Below are 17,189 nucleotides of genomic sequence, written 5' to 3'. Positions count from 1 at the left end.
TATTGCTGATCATCAATCTGGAAGAGTTATAAAGCCATTTACAAACCATTTGAAATGAACCATTCTGCAGTCAGAAGGATTGTTTATAAATGGACAAGACAGTTCATAAACCTAAATAATAAGACAGGAAGATCTGAATCTTTCCTGATTGTATGCGTCGCTTTCTTTGGTTTTAGCAGCTGTCTTGTTTTCTGTAGGAAAATGTGTCTGTATTAGAACAACGCTGCAGTGATCTACAAGAAACCAACACTGAAATTAAGAAACAGCTCAGTGACTGTCATGAGCTTCTTATTGCAGAGAACCTTGATCCAGGTAATTCTGCTTGCGTTTTAATAAACAGCATGACGTTAATGTCTAAAGTCACAGACATGCAGCATTTTCTACCATAGTAGTGTTCTGTGCTGCCTTTAATGATGGTCATGCCAAATTGATTAAAATAAATAAATGCTGCTTTCCAATTAATAATAATAATAATAATAATAATTATGCTAATAATTATCTTCTTTGTATTTAGATTTTTTTTATTCTGTTCAGGCTTTAATTCACTTAAGTCACTTAAAACTGTGTTTAGTTTCAGGGGGAAAAGTTTGTGAAGCAGCAGATCAGAGAGCAGGACAAAGAAAAGAACTCATGGTGACTCATTGTATTCATTTATTCCTAAGACTGGATCAACTAGTTATTTTTTGTTTATTATAAAGTGAAAAGATATTGAAAAGGTTCTGTTTTTATTCTAAAAGTATGATTCAGAATTTGCCAGAGTATTTGATAGTCATTGTTTGCATATTTATCCTGGTTCATCCAGAATGAGTGTAATATAATATGTAAACTCTCTATATCAGGTTATACATACAATGTGAGAACTAAAAAATGTTGGCAAGATTAGGAAAGGCAGCGCCTGTCATGTGAATGAGAAGAAATTATTTAGTTAAGTGGAGTTTTGATTTGGTCAGAGACGGATATATGTGACAGTGACATGATGGAATAGAGGTGAGGCATGAAAGTAAATTCCAGCTTCAGGGACGGTTCATATATTGGAAGATATGGTTTTGGTCAATTGCAAATCTGTCTGAGAATTGAGCTTCCAAAGGTTTAAACAGCAAGCTTGTTGGCCTGACTGCACACTTTTACACAAGAAACAACTGGAGAGTAACTACAGCTGTGAGCCATAACAATTTCACTGTGCTGATAGAGAGATTTAAAAGGGATTCAGTGTAACTAGACTTGTTGCATGGGGACCTTTTCCCACTCCTCAAGTTGTACTTGTATAACAAAACTTCAACTCTGACAATTTACATTTCTGACTGTTTTGTAGTTGATATTGCTTTATGATTAAAACTTTTTTCTCTTGGGGATGTAATGCTACATGTAGAATTTAAGGTGTGTGTGTGTGTGTGTGATGTCTGTTTAAACACCCTCACTTTCCCCTTTTGTCCTCAACATGCTCATGATTGCCTTTTTTTGCTGAGAAGTTTACTGACCAGTTGTTTAAATGTTTCTTCATTTTTACAGACCATTTCCCAAAAACTTTTATCTGAGCTGAAATTGTTTGATGATTTTACCAAAGATCACCGAGCACATTTAACAGTAAGTCTTAGTATCTTAACATATTGTGGAAACATTTGTCCTGCTCCTCTAAACCTTTTGCACGTGAACGGTTCTAGGAGGTGCAGAACACCATGAGAAGTCTTCAAGGAGCCCGAGAACAGCTTCACAAGGAAAGGGAAGGGTTCAGTGTGTATGTGGAGGACATGGAGAGAGCACTAGAGGATGCAGAGAAGCTGCTGCTCCAGTAACAATACAGGAGTTTTTTTTCATTTATTCAGTAATCAATTTATTTCATGAATAAAGACATTTGTATTGGCTATGTTTACTGAATTCTTACTTTTTACCTAAAGGAAAAGTTAAAACAGATCAAGCTTGTGTAAGTGACAGTATTTCAAGTGTGCAAGCCTCTTAATGAAGAAAGAAGTCTTTGGGGAAATAAATACACATGTATCAATGGTCTGGTGTAAAATCAGTGTATTTTTTCTCCACCCAGTTTTATTAAAACTAAAAAAAAAATTATTCCGAATTCAGTAGTTATTATAATAAATTTCTTTTTTTATTTTTTTATTAATGCAAAAAGACTAACACAAAATACACATTTGTTCAGTGCCATACAACAAGAGGTATCAGTCACATTGGATACCAGAACAGAAAAGAAAAGTTACAAAAAATTAAATTCTTTTAAAATATCACATTTTTTCTGAGCTTTTTTGTTTTTTTACTTTTTCCAAAAGATTACTGTATAACTTGAAATCATTTATAAAATGGGACAGATTTGGTTTACAAAGGGCCCACTTTGTTTTGTGTATATGGTACTTTCCTAATACAATGAATAGTTGTATAATATATTGTTCGTTATTTTCAAAATTATCTCCCTCAAAATAAGAAACACATCACATACACCAACTTCTACCACACAACCCAATTTTCTACTAATATAATTTTCCATATCCTTCCAAAAAAGTCTTGAGTAGATACAATGATAAAAAAGATGCAAAATTGTTTCTTTTTCCTGACCACAAAATTCGCAAGCATAAGAAATATTAAGCTTAAATCTTTCCAAAACATGTTTTACAGGATAAATCCTATAAGAATAAAATAAATATATAAACAAACTGTACACTGACGTAAGCACGAGGCTGTTAAGCGCGAGCTCAGCGATGACGTATGCATCACGTGATTACATAGCGTCACTCCCTACATTCGCGCTTCGCCTTTTTTTTTTAATCTCCTTTCATTATTTATTTATATCAGAATTAACAGCAACAAGACAAGTCCAGTGCATGCACTCATTATACATAACACAGTTTCTTAATCCATCATCAGTCAGTCAGTGGGTTTCAAAACATTGAATTATTATTATTATTATTATTATTATTATTATTATTATTATTATTATTATTATTGTTGTTGTTGTTGCTGTTGTTGTTGGTGTTGTTTATAAGACCTCGGTAAATAATGTACTTCTCAACCTCATAGTTATCCCAACAAATATCACTAATTAGCACCATTGCTCTAATCCTTTGAATCTCCGTAATTTTAAGCTTTTATTTTGAAAACTTTCACCGGGGTCTTCACGAAAATGTCGTTGTTATGGCAACCGAATTGTTGACATGGCTCCTACGGTTCGGGAACAAGAACTGTACAGAAAAAACAAAGTCACCTCCATCGTTAGATCACTGCACGTATTTGGGTAAAAGAAACACATTATTTATAATCCACTTTTTTCTGTGGGTGATCATTAGATTCGCAAACAAATATAATGATCAATAGTTAATTAGCGAACTTAATTAGATTACGATATAGTGGAAAGAAAAGTTAGTCATCACTTGCATAGTGATTAATGTATTTACTTGTGTATTTACTTTTCCTTTGAAATAAATATCTTAGTGTTTTCCTCTTAGATGCTGCGGTGTTATGATCTAATCAGGAATGAAGGCTGTGCTCCAATCTCCAAACACTTTCTCCAACAATGTGAAGAAAAAGACAATTCAACCTCTGAGCCAACTGGTGGAGGAAACAAGGAAGACTTCCAAAGTCTCTCATCACCTTCTTGAAACTAGTAAGAGTTTGATTCATGACTTAGAACAGACGTGATAAATTTAATTTACAACATGGCCTAAAGAGCCAAAACAAACACAAGCAAACAAATGAACAAAAAACATCACAAGACTAAAGTACAATTGTGCACAGACAATGAAAAAATTAAAAAACCTAGGTAACTCTACTACATATAGCTAATGGGGAAAAACTGTACATTCTGCTGGCAAGCAAGTTTCTTTTTTCAGTCTAGTTTTCTAGAATAATAAAAGCTGAATTTAAAAATCATGGTTAAAAAAAAAAGTAAAATATTTCACTTTTGAAATAATAGGAACCTTTGTAAAAACGCTAAATAGTTTGCTGATAAAAATTAATTTGCTTTTTTAAATTTGTTTAAGGCAAAAAATCATTTTCTTTCAACAGGGAGTTTTGCCAATGTTAAGTGCAATAATGTGGTTGTGGCTGAACCATCAGAACTGCATTTTAGTGGGTTTGAAGTGGGAAAGGAGTACAAAAAGTCTGTGGTAAGTCAAGTGCTTTTAAACATTAACACAGAAATGTACAGCAGGTACTGTACTGAAAATTGGGCCTCATTTAGCAAGCTGGATAAGAGGGAATTTATTCTTAAATCCTTCATAGTTACTTTTACCCAAGAAATTTGGTGTTCAGGAAAATCTTGTCATTTTGGGAAACTTTATGATGTTATCCATGCACTTGAATGTGTGTAAATCAACAAAAGAGACGACCAAATGAACTGATCTCCACATGATATCATTCATGGTGACACTGCACTCTGTTACAGAGTACGCTGTCAAGTTTAAATTGCTTTTGTATTTCAGATTACAGACACAAATTTCAAGCTAGTCATATGTTTGCATTGATTGATTGATTAATTGATTTGTGAGTTGGTTCCATTCGCCAGAACATCTTTCTACAGTATGTGATTGATCCATTAAAAAATCTGGTATGTTCAAGCTGCAATGTGTTATACACACTTTAGTGTGCTGTATGAACTTCCTATGACAAGCCTTTGCGTTTTTGCATTTGTGACTGTTCTGTTACGCACCTTGTAATTTCCCGCTGATTGGCATTTATAAACATACTCGTGTAAATATGAAGAAAATCTTTGTTTGTTTTTTTTTTTTTTTAAATCTGTCTAACACCTAACATCTGTCACAGAGATTTAGTTCATTTGGTCTTACTCAAATATTTAAAAGCAACTTTACTAAATGATAAATGAGGTCCATTTTCTCTAAACCATTTATCGGCATTCGGCTCAATTTTCTACATATAAATAAGGAAAGTAAGTAGGAATTGGTAACATTATTGTTATTTTTTTTCTTATATTAACAGAAGCTGATCAATATTTATCCTGAGGTGATCCAGGTCCACATTCTTCCTACTCAAACCAAGTACTTTCGAACTGAATGTATGCAAAAGGTAATTCTTCAAACAGAGATCATTGTTCATCTCATTTGTATATTTCTGTACTGATTATTACATAATATTTCTAAAGGTTCAGGTGTGTTTTATTCATAGAGTCGTCTAGCCCCAGGTCTCTCTCACACTATTACTGTGCACTTCAGTCCAGATGAGTGGCGCTACTTTTTTGACAGCATCCGGATTCATTGCAAGGTCAGCCTTCTGTTTGTGTTACATTACATTAGTATTACATACAGACAAGAAATCATAGAAAACATATGTGGGTGGTCAGATTTTACTGGTTGTATTACACTTGTTTTTCTTTAGGGGGAGGAGAACCTGCTGGTTAATATTCATGCTTATCCTGTCATTGATGATCTCAATATACCATCTCAAATAAATCTGTTTCCTGTGCCACTGGGACAAAGGTATATCTGTTCACCAGACACCGGCAGCTTGTACATGGCTTATTCTGAGAAATGATCCTGTTTATTATTGTCGTTGTTGTTGTGGGCTCCTAAATCTCTTTAAGTTCTGTTCTGTCTTTGTGTTTAAAGCTCCACTTGTGTAATTCCTCTGAGCTGCAGTTGTCCAGTAGACTTTGAGTTCCAGGTGCAGTGCTTGAAGTCCCACGAAGCATTTAGCATATATCCTTTCTCAGGTAAAGTCTCTCACCCAATAAATCCTTTTAGAGCTGTTTTCAGACATAATTACACAGATATTACACTTGGCAATATTTACATTAAGAAAAATACTTGTATAAAGAGATGAGAATCAAATATTTTAGTGGATTTCTAGGTTACCCAGTTCAGAGAATACAAATGACCTTCTTGTATCTCATGCTTCCATTGTTGCCAGATATTATTTAAGACCTTATTTATTTATTTATTTATTTATTTATTTATTTATTTTATTTCATGGATAGAAAATGCGGACTAAAGACAGAAATAAATAAATAAATAAATAAATAAATAAATAAATAAATAAATAATGAATAAATCAAATGTAACACAGTATAGTATAAAACAATTGGAAAATAAAAAAGACTAATTCAATGATGTATGAGAACACATTAAGTATTGTAACAAACATCTAATTAGAGTCTAGTATATTGCTAGTGTATGATGTTCCCTCTGACACCCTATCATACACTCTGTAACTTCTGAATTCTAAATGTTTGTAGTCTGCAATTACTTTGATGTCTGAATATTAATGTGCACAATTTTGTCATTAAATCCTCACTGCACACTTAACTTTACTGTAAATGTGACCCATAAGTTTTGACATGCTTTATTACATTAGTGCCACTTTGAAAGCCTGACACCACTTCTGACTGGTATGGAGGCCACCTTCAAATAAAATGAAGACACACACACACACACACACACACACACACACACACACGCACACACACAATAATCAAATTTGTTCTATTTGTGTTACTAGGAATCATCCCAGCCAAAGGGAAGACAGATTTATCAGTGACATTCTTACCAGAGCAGTATGGAATGGCTGAAATCACCCTACAGCTTGTCATCTCTCAGTTCAACTTAAAACCATTTATCTGCACATTAACTGCATCCTGTTCTCCCAATCTTACTCTAAAGTACTTCCAGATCATTTTACATTACATAATAACCTATGGGTAGTTTCATAATAATCTGTGCAGACTTGGAATTTGTGATTGCATTCTATTTTATGCTTGTACATCTGCATTAGCCACCAGAAAGAAAATAAAGAGGATTCTAAAACTGCAGAAGATGTACAAACAGAAAAGGTTATGTACATTGTTGCTCCCAAACTAAGGGCTAAATTGACACCAAGGTTAGAGAAGGTAAAATTATTACTTCTACAGACACTGGAGTTACCTTTTGTTGTTTCAGTTGAGTTTAGGATGTCATTGCATGGTCATATCACTCTTGTACTTTTATTTATTTTGTTTTTTGCAGCACAATAAAAAGAAGATAAAATCAGACACATATACACAGATCTCTGATGTCGCTCTTTCCAAACATGGACTTGTTAAAATGCTCATTCAGCGGCAAGACAAAATGAGCTACAAGGATCTCAGAGAGGGTGAGTAAGAAATAAGCGTTTGAAATTCAAGAGGAAATATGGCATACTTGTACAGAATTTTGGCATATACATATATCTGTGTGTATGTATACTGTATATATCGTGATCTTCAAAAGTCACTTGCATATGGACTTGAACGGAATGATTTTCACTGAGCTATATGTTGTATAACCCAGACGAATTTCAATAGTAATGTGAAAAAGAATTTTATGTTTAAACAAAGAAGTACAAAGTTTGACATAAAAAGCAGACAGTTTTAGTTTGGGTATCTTGGGTATTTAAGGTGTTTGAACAAATGGCTTTTGCACCAATGGGAAAATGGGAAATTCATGAATGCCAAGAGAACCTTAGGTAAAGATGCTGGAAATCAGTAGGATAATTGTAGCCCTCTTAATTAGCATAAGGTTGCACCGATATTGTACAATTGTAGTTGATTATATATAATAAATCTATAAATAAGAGAATAAATGAGCTGAAAGTTTTTACTTCACATCTTTTCTATTACATAAAGAAAAGTAGTCTACTTAGTTAGATTTTTTTGTGTACTCCTATTATCAAAGCCTGTAGCACTGTTTAGATTTTGACATAAATAGTGCAATGCATAAAAGCTAAAAATGTTAGATTTTTAAATATACATTTACTGCGTTTGGCACACGCCCTACAGCAAAGGGCCTTGCTCAGGGGCCCAGGAGTTTCAGCTTGGTGACCCTGGCATTTGAACTCGTTACATTTTGATCAGTAGTCCAGCACCTTAAACCCTGAGCGACCACATCCCTAAACACTAAAGATGTGGAATATGCATTACAGTTTAGATGAATTGTATACAAGTTAAAATAAATGACGTGCTCAAAGACATATATAATAGTGATCTAGTGAATTTATAGTTGTGAGTTTTTTATTTAAAATGCTCATTCAGATATTTCATTCATTAAAGCCATGTCCCAGACCACTTCTGCATACCAGACAAGACAGATGAAAGAAGCTGCATTTGAAAATCAAGTTCGAATATATGCCCAAAAAGCTAATCAATTTCAATGGTATGTAATATGTTCACATACATTAAAGGCACTAACACTTGTGTACAGACTCGGTGTTAAGTGTATTGTGGCCAACAGCAGTTTTATTGGAGCTTGTTGTTTTGTTCTGCTTTCTCTAGGCAGGTGCAGCTAGGCGACGATTTGTTCTCAGCAGAACAGAAAATACAGATTCTGAAGGAACAGGAAGTTGCAGCTTCTATGTATATGGTATGGCATTTACTCATTGAACAAATTTATATATGTATTAATAAGGGCATTAATACTGAAACAGAAACTAATGGAATTTTTGTCTTCATAAACCTGCCGTTCACATTGTGTTCATGTTTTAATATATCGTGTGTGTGTGTGTGTGTGTGTGTGTGGGGGGGGGGGGGGTCTGTGTGTGTTTTAGATGAACAAAGACATGGATGGCAGGGAAATGGATACTAACCAGGTTTTCCCAAAACTGTCATCTCATCGTGTTGTACGTTGTGCTGGACAGGTAATGACTTTCACATATACAGTCTATATTTGAAACGAACTATGGGGCGATTACCACTTTGGTGTGGTCATTTGTGCAGATGAAAACATAACTCAAACCTAGGTGTCTACTACAAAATTCAATACACAGAATGTTTAAAGCTATTGTCTATATATCAAGCTATATATTATTAATTCCGCTTTTTTTCATTGTTGTATTCGATTTGAAAACAAACCAAACCAAACAACATGAACCAAACAACATGAATTTTTTTTATTTTATTTCTCAGCAACCAGATGTACATGTGTGAAAACACAATAACAATAGCCTATACCTAATATTTAGATATGTCAGTCTACATCCCATGTCTCAGAGCCTGAACACTGAACATAATGGTTTGGGTTGCAGATACCTGACTGCACTCCTGTGTTTGACAGTTATGGCAGTAGCCAACTGGAGGTGAGGTGGCGAGCACTTCGACTCTTCCAACAAGCTGTTCGTAAGGTGAAGTTAATTCTTCGACGTTTTATGTTTTTAGAATCTGTAATTTTATTACTCTGCATATTTGCTTGCATTATTGTGACATTTTGGATTACATTATTTTTACATTAGGTTTTACAGTTATTCAATATAAGTAGCCATAAAAAAGCAAAAATATACTAATACAGTAAATGAAATGATTCATGTAATGAATATTAGTCATAATGTTATTTGTTTAGGTCATTCTGCAAATCTGTATGAATAAAAGGCTGCTTCGTTTGCGAGATGTAGCTTCCAGTACAAAGAGGCAAGTCAGGGGAGAAAAAAACAAAGGTGAGACAAAAGATTAATTTTCATTAATAAAGTTCATGAACCTGTGGTGTGATGAAGACTTCTTCCACATCTGGTCATATAGTGTGATGATCTAACCATTGGCCTTACAGTGTTTCTTAAATGGTCTCTGTTCTGATTAGCTTCATTAAAAAATGGTATACATGCGTATATATGTCACACATATATGTTTATACATATATACACATGTGGGACATATACTGTATACGTATGTGGGACATATATACGTATGTGGGACATATATGCACATGTGGGAAATATATGCACATGTGTGACATGTGACATTCATTCTCTTGTTCTAGACATGTATGAAAAGAAAGAGCTTTTAAATCTATCATCAGGAAAGATGCAGCCCTTTATGTCACCCATCGTTCCTCCTACAAAACACCCTGAAGAACTTGTGAGTACTACTATAGATCAATAAGAGTTAATCAGAAAGTCGGAGTAATGCTTAAAATGTTCTACCCTGGTGACATTAGATGACAACACATTTTGCCACATGGTTTGGGGTAATTGTATGTGTGAGAACACCACCCTTCCTAACAGCCCAGATATCTGAAGGTTGCTGCTGCTCCTCACATGTTTTATAGAATAGACAATAAGAATTTATTTGTCACGTATACATTACATTTACATTTAATTTACATTTACATTTAATTTACTCTTACTGTTCCCACATGAATGTACACTGGTGCACAAAGCAAAGTCTATAAAGACAAGGATAATGTGGCAGCTTTGCAGTGAAGGGGCTTGAACCCCGATCCTCTACTCAGACCCTTAACCCTTTGAGCAACCTCCATGATAAATATTTTTCTTGTCCTTTTGCCAAATTTAGAGGTAAATCCTGTTCTTGCTCATGTTGCTGGTCTGTACAATTTTCTTCACTTGTTGATTATGGCCTTCACAGTTATGTCCTTCATGGTACATCAAAGGTTTTGGAAATTACTCATCGATACTTTGAGCTCATTGTACAACATTGCTTTAGCAGTTGATTGAAATCAAGGAGACATCAAGAAACTCATACAGAGAACTGAATTTTATTTGAGATTAATTATTACAGAGGACAGGTGTACTATTCTTACATCTGAATATAAGTTTTAATAAATGTTTAGATATTTATATGCTGTGATATAGAGATATTTCATTATCAAATATAATGGTGATATTATTTATATTATAAATCTTGATAATAGTGTGTAATCTCTCTTTTTTCTAGCTCATTAATACAATTGGAAAGGTTCAAGTAGGGTTACTTGTAGAAAATGTGACTTCCAGCATTCCACTTTTTAAACTAAAGGTATGTATCTCTCTGTATCTATACAGTATATATATATGTATCTATCTATGTATGTATGTATGTATGTATGTATGTATGTGGTAGGTTGCCACCTGTGCGATAAGTCCATTCATGAAATTGTCTCAGTTCTATTATAAAAGGTGGAAGCAATTGGGAACAATCGCAACTCAGCCACAAATGGTAGGCCATGCAAAATCACAGAACGGGGTCAGCGCATGCTGAAGTGCACAGTTTGCAGGAGTTGGCAACTTTCTGCAGAGTCAATCGCTATAGAACTTCATGTGGCCTTCAGATTAGCCGAAGCACATTGTGTAAAGAGCTTCATGGACTGGGATCCCATGGCCAAGCAGCTGCATTCAGTCCTTAGATCACCAAATGCCATGCAAAGCATGGGATTCAGTGGTGTAAAGCATGCCATCACTGGACTCTAGAGCAGTAAACACATGTTCTCTGGAGTGAGGAATCACACTTCTGACTGGCAATCCGATGGAGGAGTCCGGGATTGGCGATTGCCAGGAGTACGACACTTGCCTTACTGCATTGTGAAAAGTGTAAAGTTTGGTGTTTTTCATGGATTGGGCTTGGCCCCTTAGTTCAAGTGAAAGAAACACTTAATGCTTCAACATGCCAAGACATTGTAGACAATTTAATGCCCTCAACTTTGTGGGAACGGTTTGGGGATGGGCTCTTACCGTTCCCACATGAATGTACACTGGTGCACAAAGCAAAGTCTATAAAGACAAGGATAATTTTGGTGTAAAGGAACTTCATTGGCCTGCACAGGGTCCTGACCTCAACCTGATAGAACACCTTTGGGATGAATTAGAGTGAAGACCAACATTGGTGACTCACCTTACAAATGCGCTTCTAGAGGAATGGTCAAAAATTCCCATAAACACACTCCTAAACCTTGTGGAAAGTATTCCTAGAAGAGTTGAAGTTTTTATAACTGCAAAGGTTGGGACAATTATTATTAAACCCTACGGATATAGAATGCAGACGTTCCAAAATTTTTGGCATTATAGTGTGTGTGTGTGTGTGTGTGTGTGTGTGTGTGTGTGTGTGTGTGTGTGTGTGTGTGTGTGTGTGTGTGTGTGTATGTAATAACCAAATATTGTAAAGGTTACTCCTGCTTGTCTTGCTAAAGCTCCTCTGACCTGCTTGCTCACTTTCTTGCTTTGAGCAGATCATGTTGAGAACTGACTGGTCACTTACATGCAGTAAACATGCTGCATAAACTGTTTGTTTTTATTTTTACTTGCAGTAGTTGTGCATTCTTTCCTGATTTATTAATGCCATGTGGGTAAAAAATTTTATCTACTCTAATTTTGAGAATAATTGTTGCATTTCCAGGTTCCTCAGCATTACAAGCTCATGGGGTATCAGAAGGTCACTTTGTACGATTCCAAAGACTTTTTTGCCCCCAAAACCCAGTGTAGACAGTTGCGCACAGGAACACAGGTAATATAGTTACATTCAATAATGATATTCTATTTAATATCCTAATTTGCATTGTCAGTTTGTCATTTGTGTTTTTACAGAATGAACCTCTGCCCATGGTGTTATCTCCTGATCTAATCCCTTACAAAGAGAAGGAGCTGCAGGAAGAGGAGAGACCAGAGCCAGACCTCAACCACATGCTCCTTTTCAGTACTCCTCATAATGTGTTGAAGCCACAAAATGTCCATCCTCTCAGGATATTTGTAAATACTTTATATTTCATCTACTTCTACTTAACCAGTGCCAAATAATTTAACACATGCTCACCTAGACATGTCAGTGTAAAAACAGTTAAGCTCAAGTTTATTTTACTCTTGCTTGCTTCTTAGGTTAATGGTTTATTATTTTGTATATGCTTTTGTTTACTTCAGAACCCTGCTCCGAGTGTGTATGCCTTCAAACCAACCCCATTATACCTAGAGAGTGACCCAGAGTTCCACCTTTGTCCACACACAAGACACACCATCTGCAAAAACAGCACTCAAAAGAGATTTTTAGACAGAGAGGCAAGTAGCTGTAAAAGCTTTTACCTATTTTAGGGGTCAAGAAGAAATCTGTTATATATTGTGGTTAAGCCATGTTACAATACATATTAGTTAGAAAAACTAATTATTTTGTTATTGTAATACAGTTATATTGCTTATATTATTTATATATATATATATATATATATATATATATATATATATATATATATATATATATATATAAATAATATAAGCAATATAACTGTATTACAATTGTAACTGTATTATACTGTATATTATAACTGTATAACTGTATTATACTGTATATAGAAATGCATATAAAGCTGTAACAACTCAACTGACTGAACTCGCTATATATATATATATATATATATATATATATATATATATATATATATATATATATATATATAGCGAGTTCAGTCAGTTGAGTTGTTACAGCTTTATATGCATTTCTATATACAGTTGAAGCCAACATATTATATACTGTCAGGTCAGGGTAAGGTAGCTCAGTGGTTAAGGTGTTGGACTACTGATCAGAAGGTCATGAGTTCAACTCCCTGGTCCACTAAGCTGCCACTGCAGCTTAATGCTGTAAACTTAAATGTAGATCCATAAATATTGGCATAGTATTATGAGTTTTGAAATTTCAAACCACAGTGGATTTAAAATAAAGCGATGGTGATGAAGTATTAAGGAGATCTGATTGCTACTGTATCTTCCAGCTGGACAGTGATTTAAACATATCTCTATAAAACCTTGAACATAGAAAATTTGTTGACTGAAATGAACATGCATGGCCAAACCAGAAAGCACACAAACCTGAGTTACACAAGTTCTGTCAGGATAAATGAGCTATTATTTAAAAAATCTCTTATAGATTGTATACCCTAAATGACTTGAACCCTTCAATGAACATGAAATGTGTGCTGTTTGAATGAATGCCAGAGTGTGTGGAATGTTTTGATCTGTACTGTGTGTGTGAAATGCGCTGTCTGCATTAATTGTACACCACTATGACTTTATAATACCTTTTAATTCAAAAATATTGCTTCCTTAAACCTAAATATTGCACTTTGTTGAAAGTTCCAGTTATTTTTATTTTATTCTTTTCTGATTTCTTGAAGGACATCATGAAAGGAACCATGATATGGAAGAAGGTTCCCTGTGTGGCACTGAGCACTGTTTCCTCCATTCCAGCACAAACCAGCAGTTGGACCCCACGCATGTAAGAGTACAGATAAACATACATACTGTACAGTCTCTCTGTGAAAATCTGTGATTAGAAACTTTACCATTTGGCATGTTTTTGTGCATTTATTCATATTCAATAAGCATTTTACCCTAGAATCTTCTCCTGGGAACACGATTGACAAGGAATTAATGTGATGTCAGTCCATCATAGATTATAAATATTTGTTCATTTTAATATAAGTTTCACGTGCTGTATATTTATTATCTTGTGTATTTTTGGACTTTCTCACTGCCATGCATTTGTACTCTGTGTGGTTCTGTTTCCTGTATGACTGCGTTACACCATGGTCCTTATGAATTGTCCTGCAGTGTGCACAGGTTCTAAACAGAAATGACAATAAATCCCACTACAGTTGAAAATCTAATTTACTTGTACAAGTTGCTCATGACTTGCACTTAGCAGTTGTGTTCATTATGTTATATGCAGGCGTGACCCTTTCACTAGTTTGGTGCTGCCCCTGGAAACCCCACCATCACTGAAGGACCTTCCTGACAACATCAGAGAAGACATTTCATTTGAAGAGTAAGCTATTATCAACACTTTTTTTCCCTTTTACCACATTTTAGATTCCTAAAAAATAATTAATGCGGTAGACTTTGAGATATATATATATTAGCATTTTACATTTATGCAGCTGAGCAGTTGAGTGTTACGGGTCTTGCTCAGGGGCCCAGGAGTGGTGGATTGGTGGCCCTGGGATTTGAACTCATGCACTCCGAATCAGTAGTCCAACACTGAGCTACCACTCAGTATGCAACATTTCTCTCAGGGCAAACTGGAATAGAACTGAGTAAAAATATGGGTTCAGTTTACAGATAAAATCTGAAATATAGGAATTACAAAATAAAAAGGGCTCTACAAAATGACTGCTTCCAGATAACTTAAATGTATTAGCTGTGGTTTGTGAAAAAAAGTCAGCTATATGCTATGGCACAAAACCGTTGATGGCCTTCAGTGTTGTGTTTTTTTTTTACTTCAGGTCCATGTGTGCAAACATTTGCTCAGATTTACTGGGATGTAATTTGCTGGAGTATATCCAGAAGACCAGTAAAGTGAGCATTATAGTACAGTAGGAAGTAATTTCTTTTCTGAGGCATTCATTGGTAGCTACCTGTGCTGCCACTAGTAGGTGCCAGCACTTCCCACATCCTATGTGGTAAAGGGAGAAGTTGACTTTACACCTTTTTGTTTGCTCTCTTGTCTGGTTCATTCTGGCTTAGTCCACATTTTAATCTAGAATAATGTGCTCAAAATGTTATTTTGTTGAACTGATTTGGTGTTTGTTGTAGATCAGAACAGAACTACTGAAGAACCTCTGATCATTTTAATGATCACATAGTAGCTATATACATCGGTTACTTAGTTAATCTAACATGCAAAACATATTTTTGGCCATTATATACAATTCTATTTTTAATTCTAATGACATCAAGTGAAGGTCATGTGATTGTACTCCATCAACAGATTTCACTGACCTGACCTGATTAATGATGGCAAGTTTTCAACTTGCCATCATTATGAGCCTTTTTTTGTATCAAACAAATCCATTGGTTTTCCCCATTGTGAAAATGGAAGGAGTGTGTACTAAAGCAATAGAAAAGGTAAAGTGCACATAAAACAATGCTTTCTCCCAACAGGGCTGAAGATACAGGAGTCAGGCTGAATCCTGACATGGTTCACGCTGAGTTCGTGGCATTTGAAAATTCACCTTTTAAAACTTCCAAAGAAGATTCCATTAAGGATGACAGGTAGGGAATTATATGCATTTTGAAAACTCACTGTTCCCTAATAAAGTGTCTTTTATCTTTTTATCTCTTTAAGTTAATGAGAAAAAAGAGTGCAAACTTTGTATTTTATAAGAAACAATGTTGTTTTTCAGATCTTAAATGATATATCTTGTCTGTTTACCTTTTAGAGACACACATGAAAAGCCATTGGAATCAAGTTTGAAATCACCAACCAACAAACTGGGATCTAAAGTCCTAGCACGGATGAAATATATAAAATCATTGAGCGGGAATAGTGCAGTTTCACATGAACAATAATAGTTTTTTTCTTTATAGTTAAAATAATGTGCAAACTTGTTCTTACGTAATCAAATCAAATAAAAAACTGATTTTTTATTTTTTTTTTATTTTAAGCACTTTTGCTATTTATTTTGTAAACTGCAGTCTGGCACTTTTGGATCTTTTGGAACGTTTTGTTCCAAAAGAAAATCCAAAAGTGCCAGACTGCAGTTTACAAAATAAATAGCAAAAGTCACATAATCTTATCATAATAAGATGATAGATCATATACTGAAAAGTATGCTGCTATTAGCAAAGATATACAGTACTTTTTCATGCATGCAGGTAATGTCCTAATATATTTCTAAAATTTGATGGAGTATTCTTATATAGTTAAGAATTTTTCATTCACATTTTAATAGTAGTTTTGATTTGTTAGCTCACGTTTTAAGCAAGAGCTTAGCCAAAGAGATGGCCAAAATAAAGTTCTTTGTGTCTGTGTTTGTAATGTCTAAAAGTTCAAACTTTCTGACCTCACAGTCTTACTGTTGCAACTGCATAATGGTCAATCATTTCATTGGGACAGAAGCTCATATGGGTAAATTTATGGAGCTTATTTGTTCTTCTGATCATATTGTCAAAAGCAGGCTAATGTTTTAGATCCATCCTGTACCCCAGGTCGTACTTCACTGATTCACTATTAATATCATTGTCACATCTGTATACTGTAAGTTGTTTGTATATATCTGCATAACACTTCAGAGGTAATCTACAAATGCAGAGTACATCCTGTAATCCCATAAAGCTCTTACTCCAATCAACAGAATAATTCCATGCAAGTTTTGTTTTAATTCTATTTTTTTCTACCAATATCACAATTTATGGCAATTGTTTTTTAGTTGTAATTACAGTGTTGGACTTAATAAGCACAAATGCAGAATGATTCACATAGAGATTTGAGTTAGCGCACACTGGAACAAAAGAAGCCCATTTATTCATGAAAACCCAAGGGGGTAATTATAACAAATACCAAGAAACTGAGAACAAGTTTAAACAGGCCTTTAAGTGATTCAGCAATTCTGCTGAACGTAGTTGGTAAAGCCTACAAAGTCTTTGAATAAGCATTAGTCTTTACAACACACAAGGTTCACATTCAAAGGTGGCTCGGGCTCAAAGAGCAATTCAGATAACAATGTATGATTTTGATAAAAGTTACTTTAACCTTTATGGTT

At 34.6% G+C, this 17,189-nt stretch overlaps 2 protein-coding genes across 2 annotated transcripts in view; both read left to right on the top strand.

Annotated features, from left to right (window-relative positions):
• The window catches only part of knstrn (kinetochore localized astrin (SPAG5) binding protein), a 7,420-nt gene extending 5,449 nt beyond the window's left edge, over window positions 1-1,971 (top strand). Inside the window, exons 5-8 of the mRNA XM_060860349.1 lie at window positions 198-312; window positions 572-633; window positions 1,510-1,584; window positions 1,662-1,971. Coding sequence (XP_060716332.1) covers window positions 198-312; window positions 572-633; window positions 1,510-1,584; window positions 1,662-1,793 — 384 coding nt within the window. The 3' untranslated portion in view covers window positions 1,794-1,971. The remainder of the gene's footprint in view (window positions 1-197; window positions 313-571; window positions 634-1,509; window positions 1,585-1,661) is intronic.
• A 1,208-nt stretch (window positions 1,972-3,179) lies between these two features.
• Window positions 3,180-15,996, top strand: cfap221 (cilia and flagella associated protein 221). The gene is made up of 24 exons (XM_060861120.1): window positions 3,180-3,238; window positions 3,450-3,607; window positions 4,009-4,109; window positions 4,939-5,025; window positions 5,125-5,220; window positions 5,335-5,435; window positions 5,565-5,668; window positions 6,454-6,613; window positions 6,727-6,841; window positions 6,957-7,083; window positions 8,018-8,120; window positions 8,240-8,327; window positions 8,512-8,601; window positions 8,989-9,084; window positions 9,300-9,393; window positions 9,714-9,811; window positions 10,628-10,708; window positions 12,062-12,169; window positions 12,250-12,411; window positions 12,580-12,714; window positions 13,824-13,924; window positions 14,378-14,473; window positions 15,589-15,699; window positions 15,867-15,996. Exons 2-24 carry the CDS (start codon window positions 3,478-3,480, stop codon window positions 15,994-15,996), a joined length of 2,514 nt encoding a protein of 837 aa, XP_060717103.1. The 5' UTR covers window positions 3,180-3,238; window positions 3,450-3,477.
• Window positions 15,997-17,189: the final 1,193 nt, after the last annotated feature.

The sequence above is a fragment of the Tachysurus vachellii genome, chromosome 24 (assembly GCF_030014155.1).
Source record: "Tachysurus vachellii isolate PV-2020 chromosome 24, HZAU_Pvac_v1, whole genome shotgun sequence".
In the NCBI taxonomy this organism is placed as follows: domain Eukaryota; kingdom Metazoa; phylum Chordata; class Actinopteri; order Siluriformes; family Bagridae; genus Tachysurus; species Tachysurus vachellii.
This window is presented reverse-complemented; position numbering and strand designations above follow the sequence as displayed.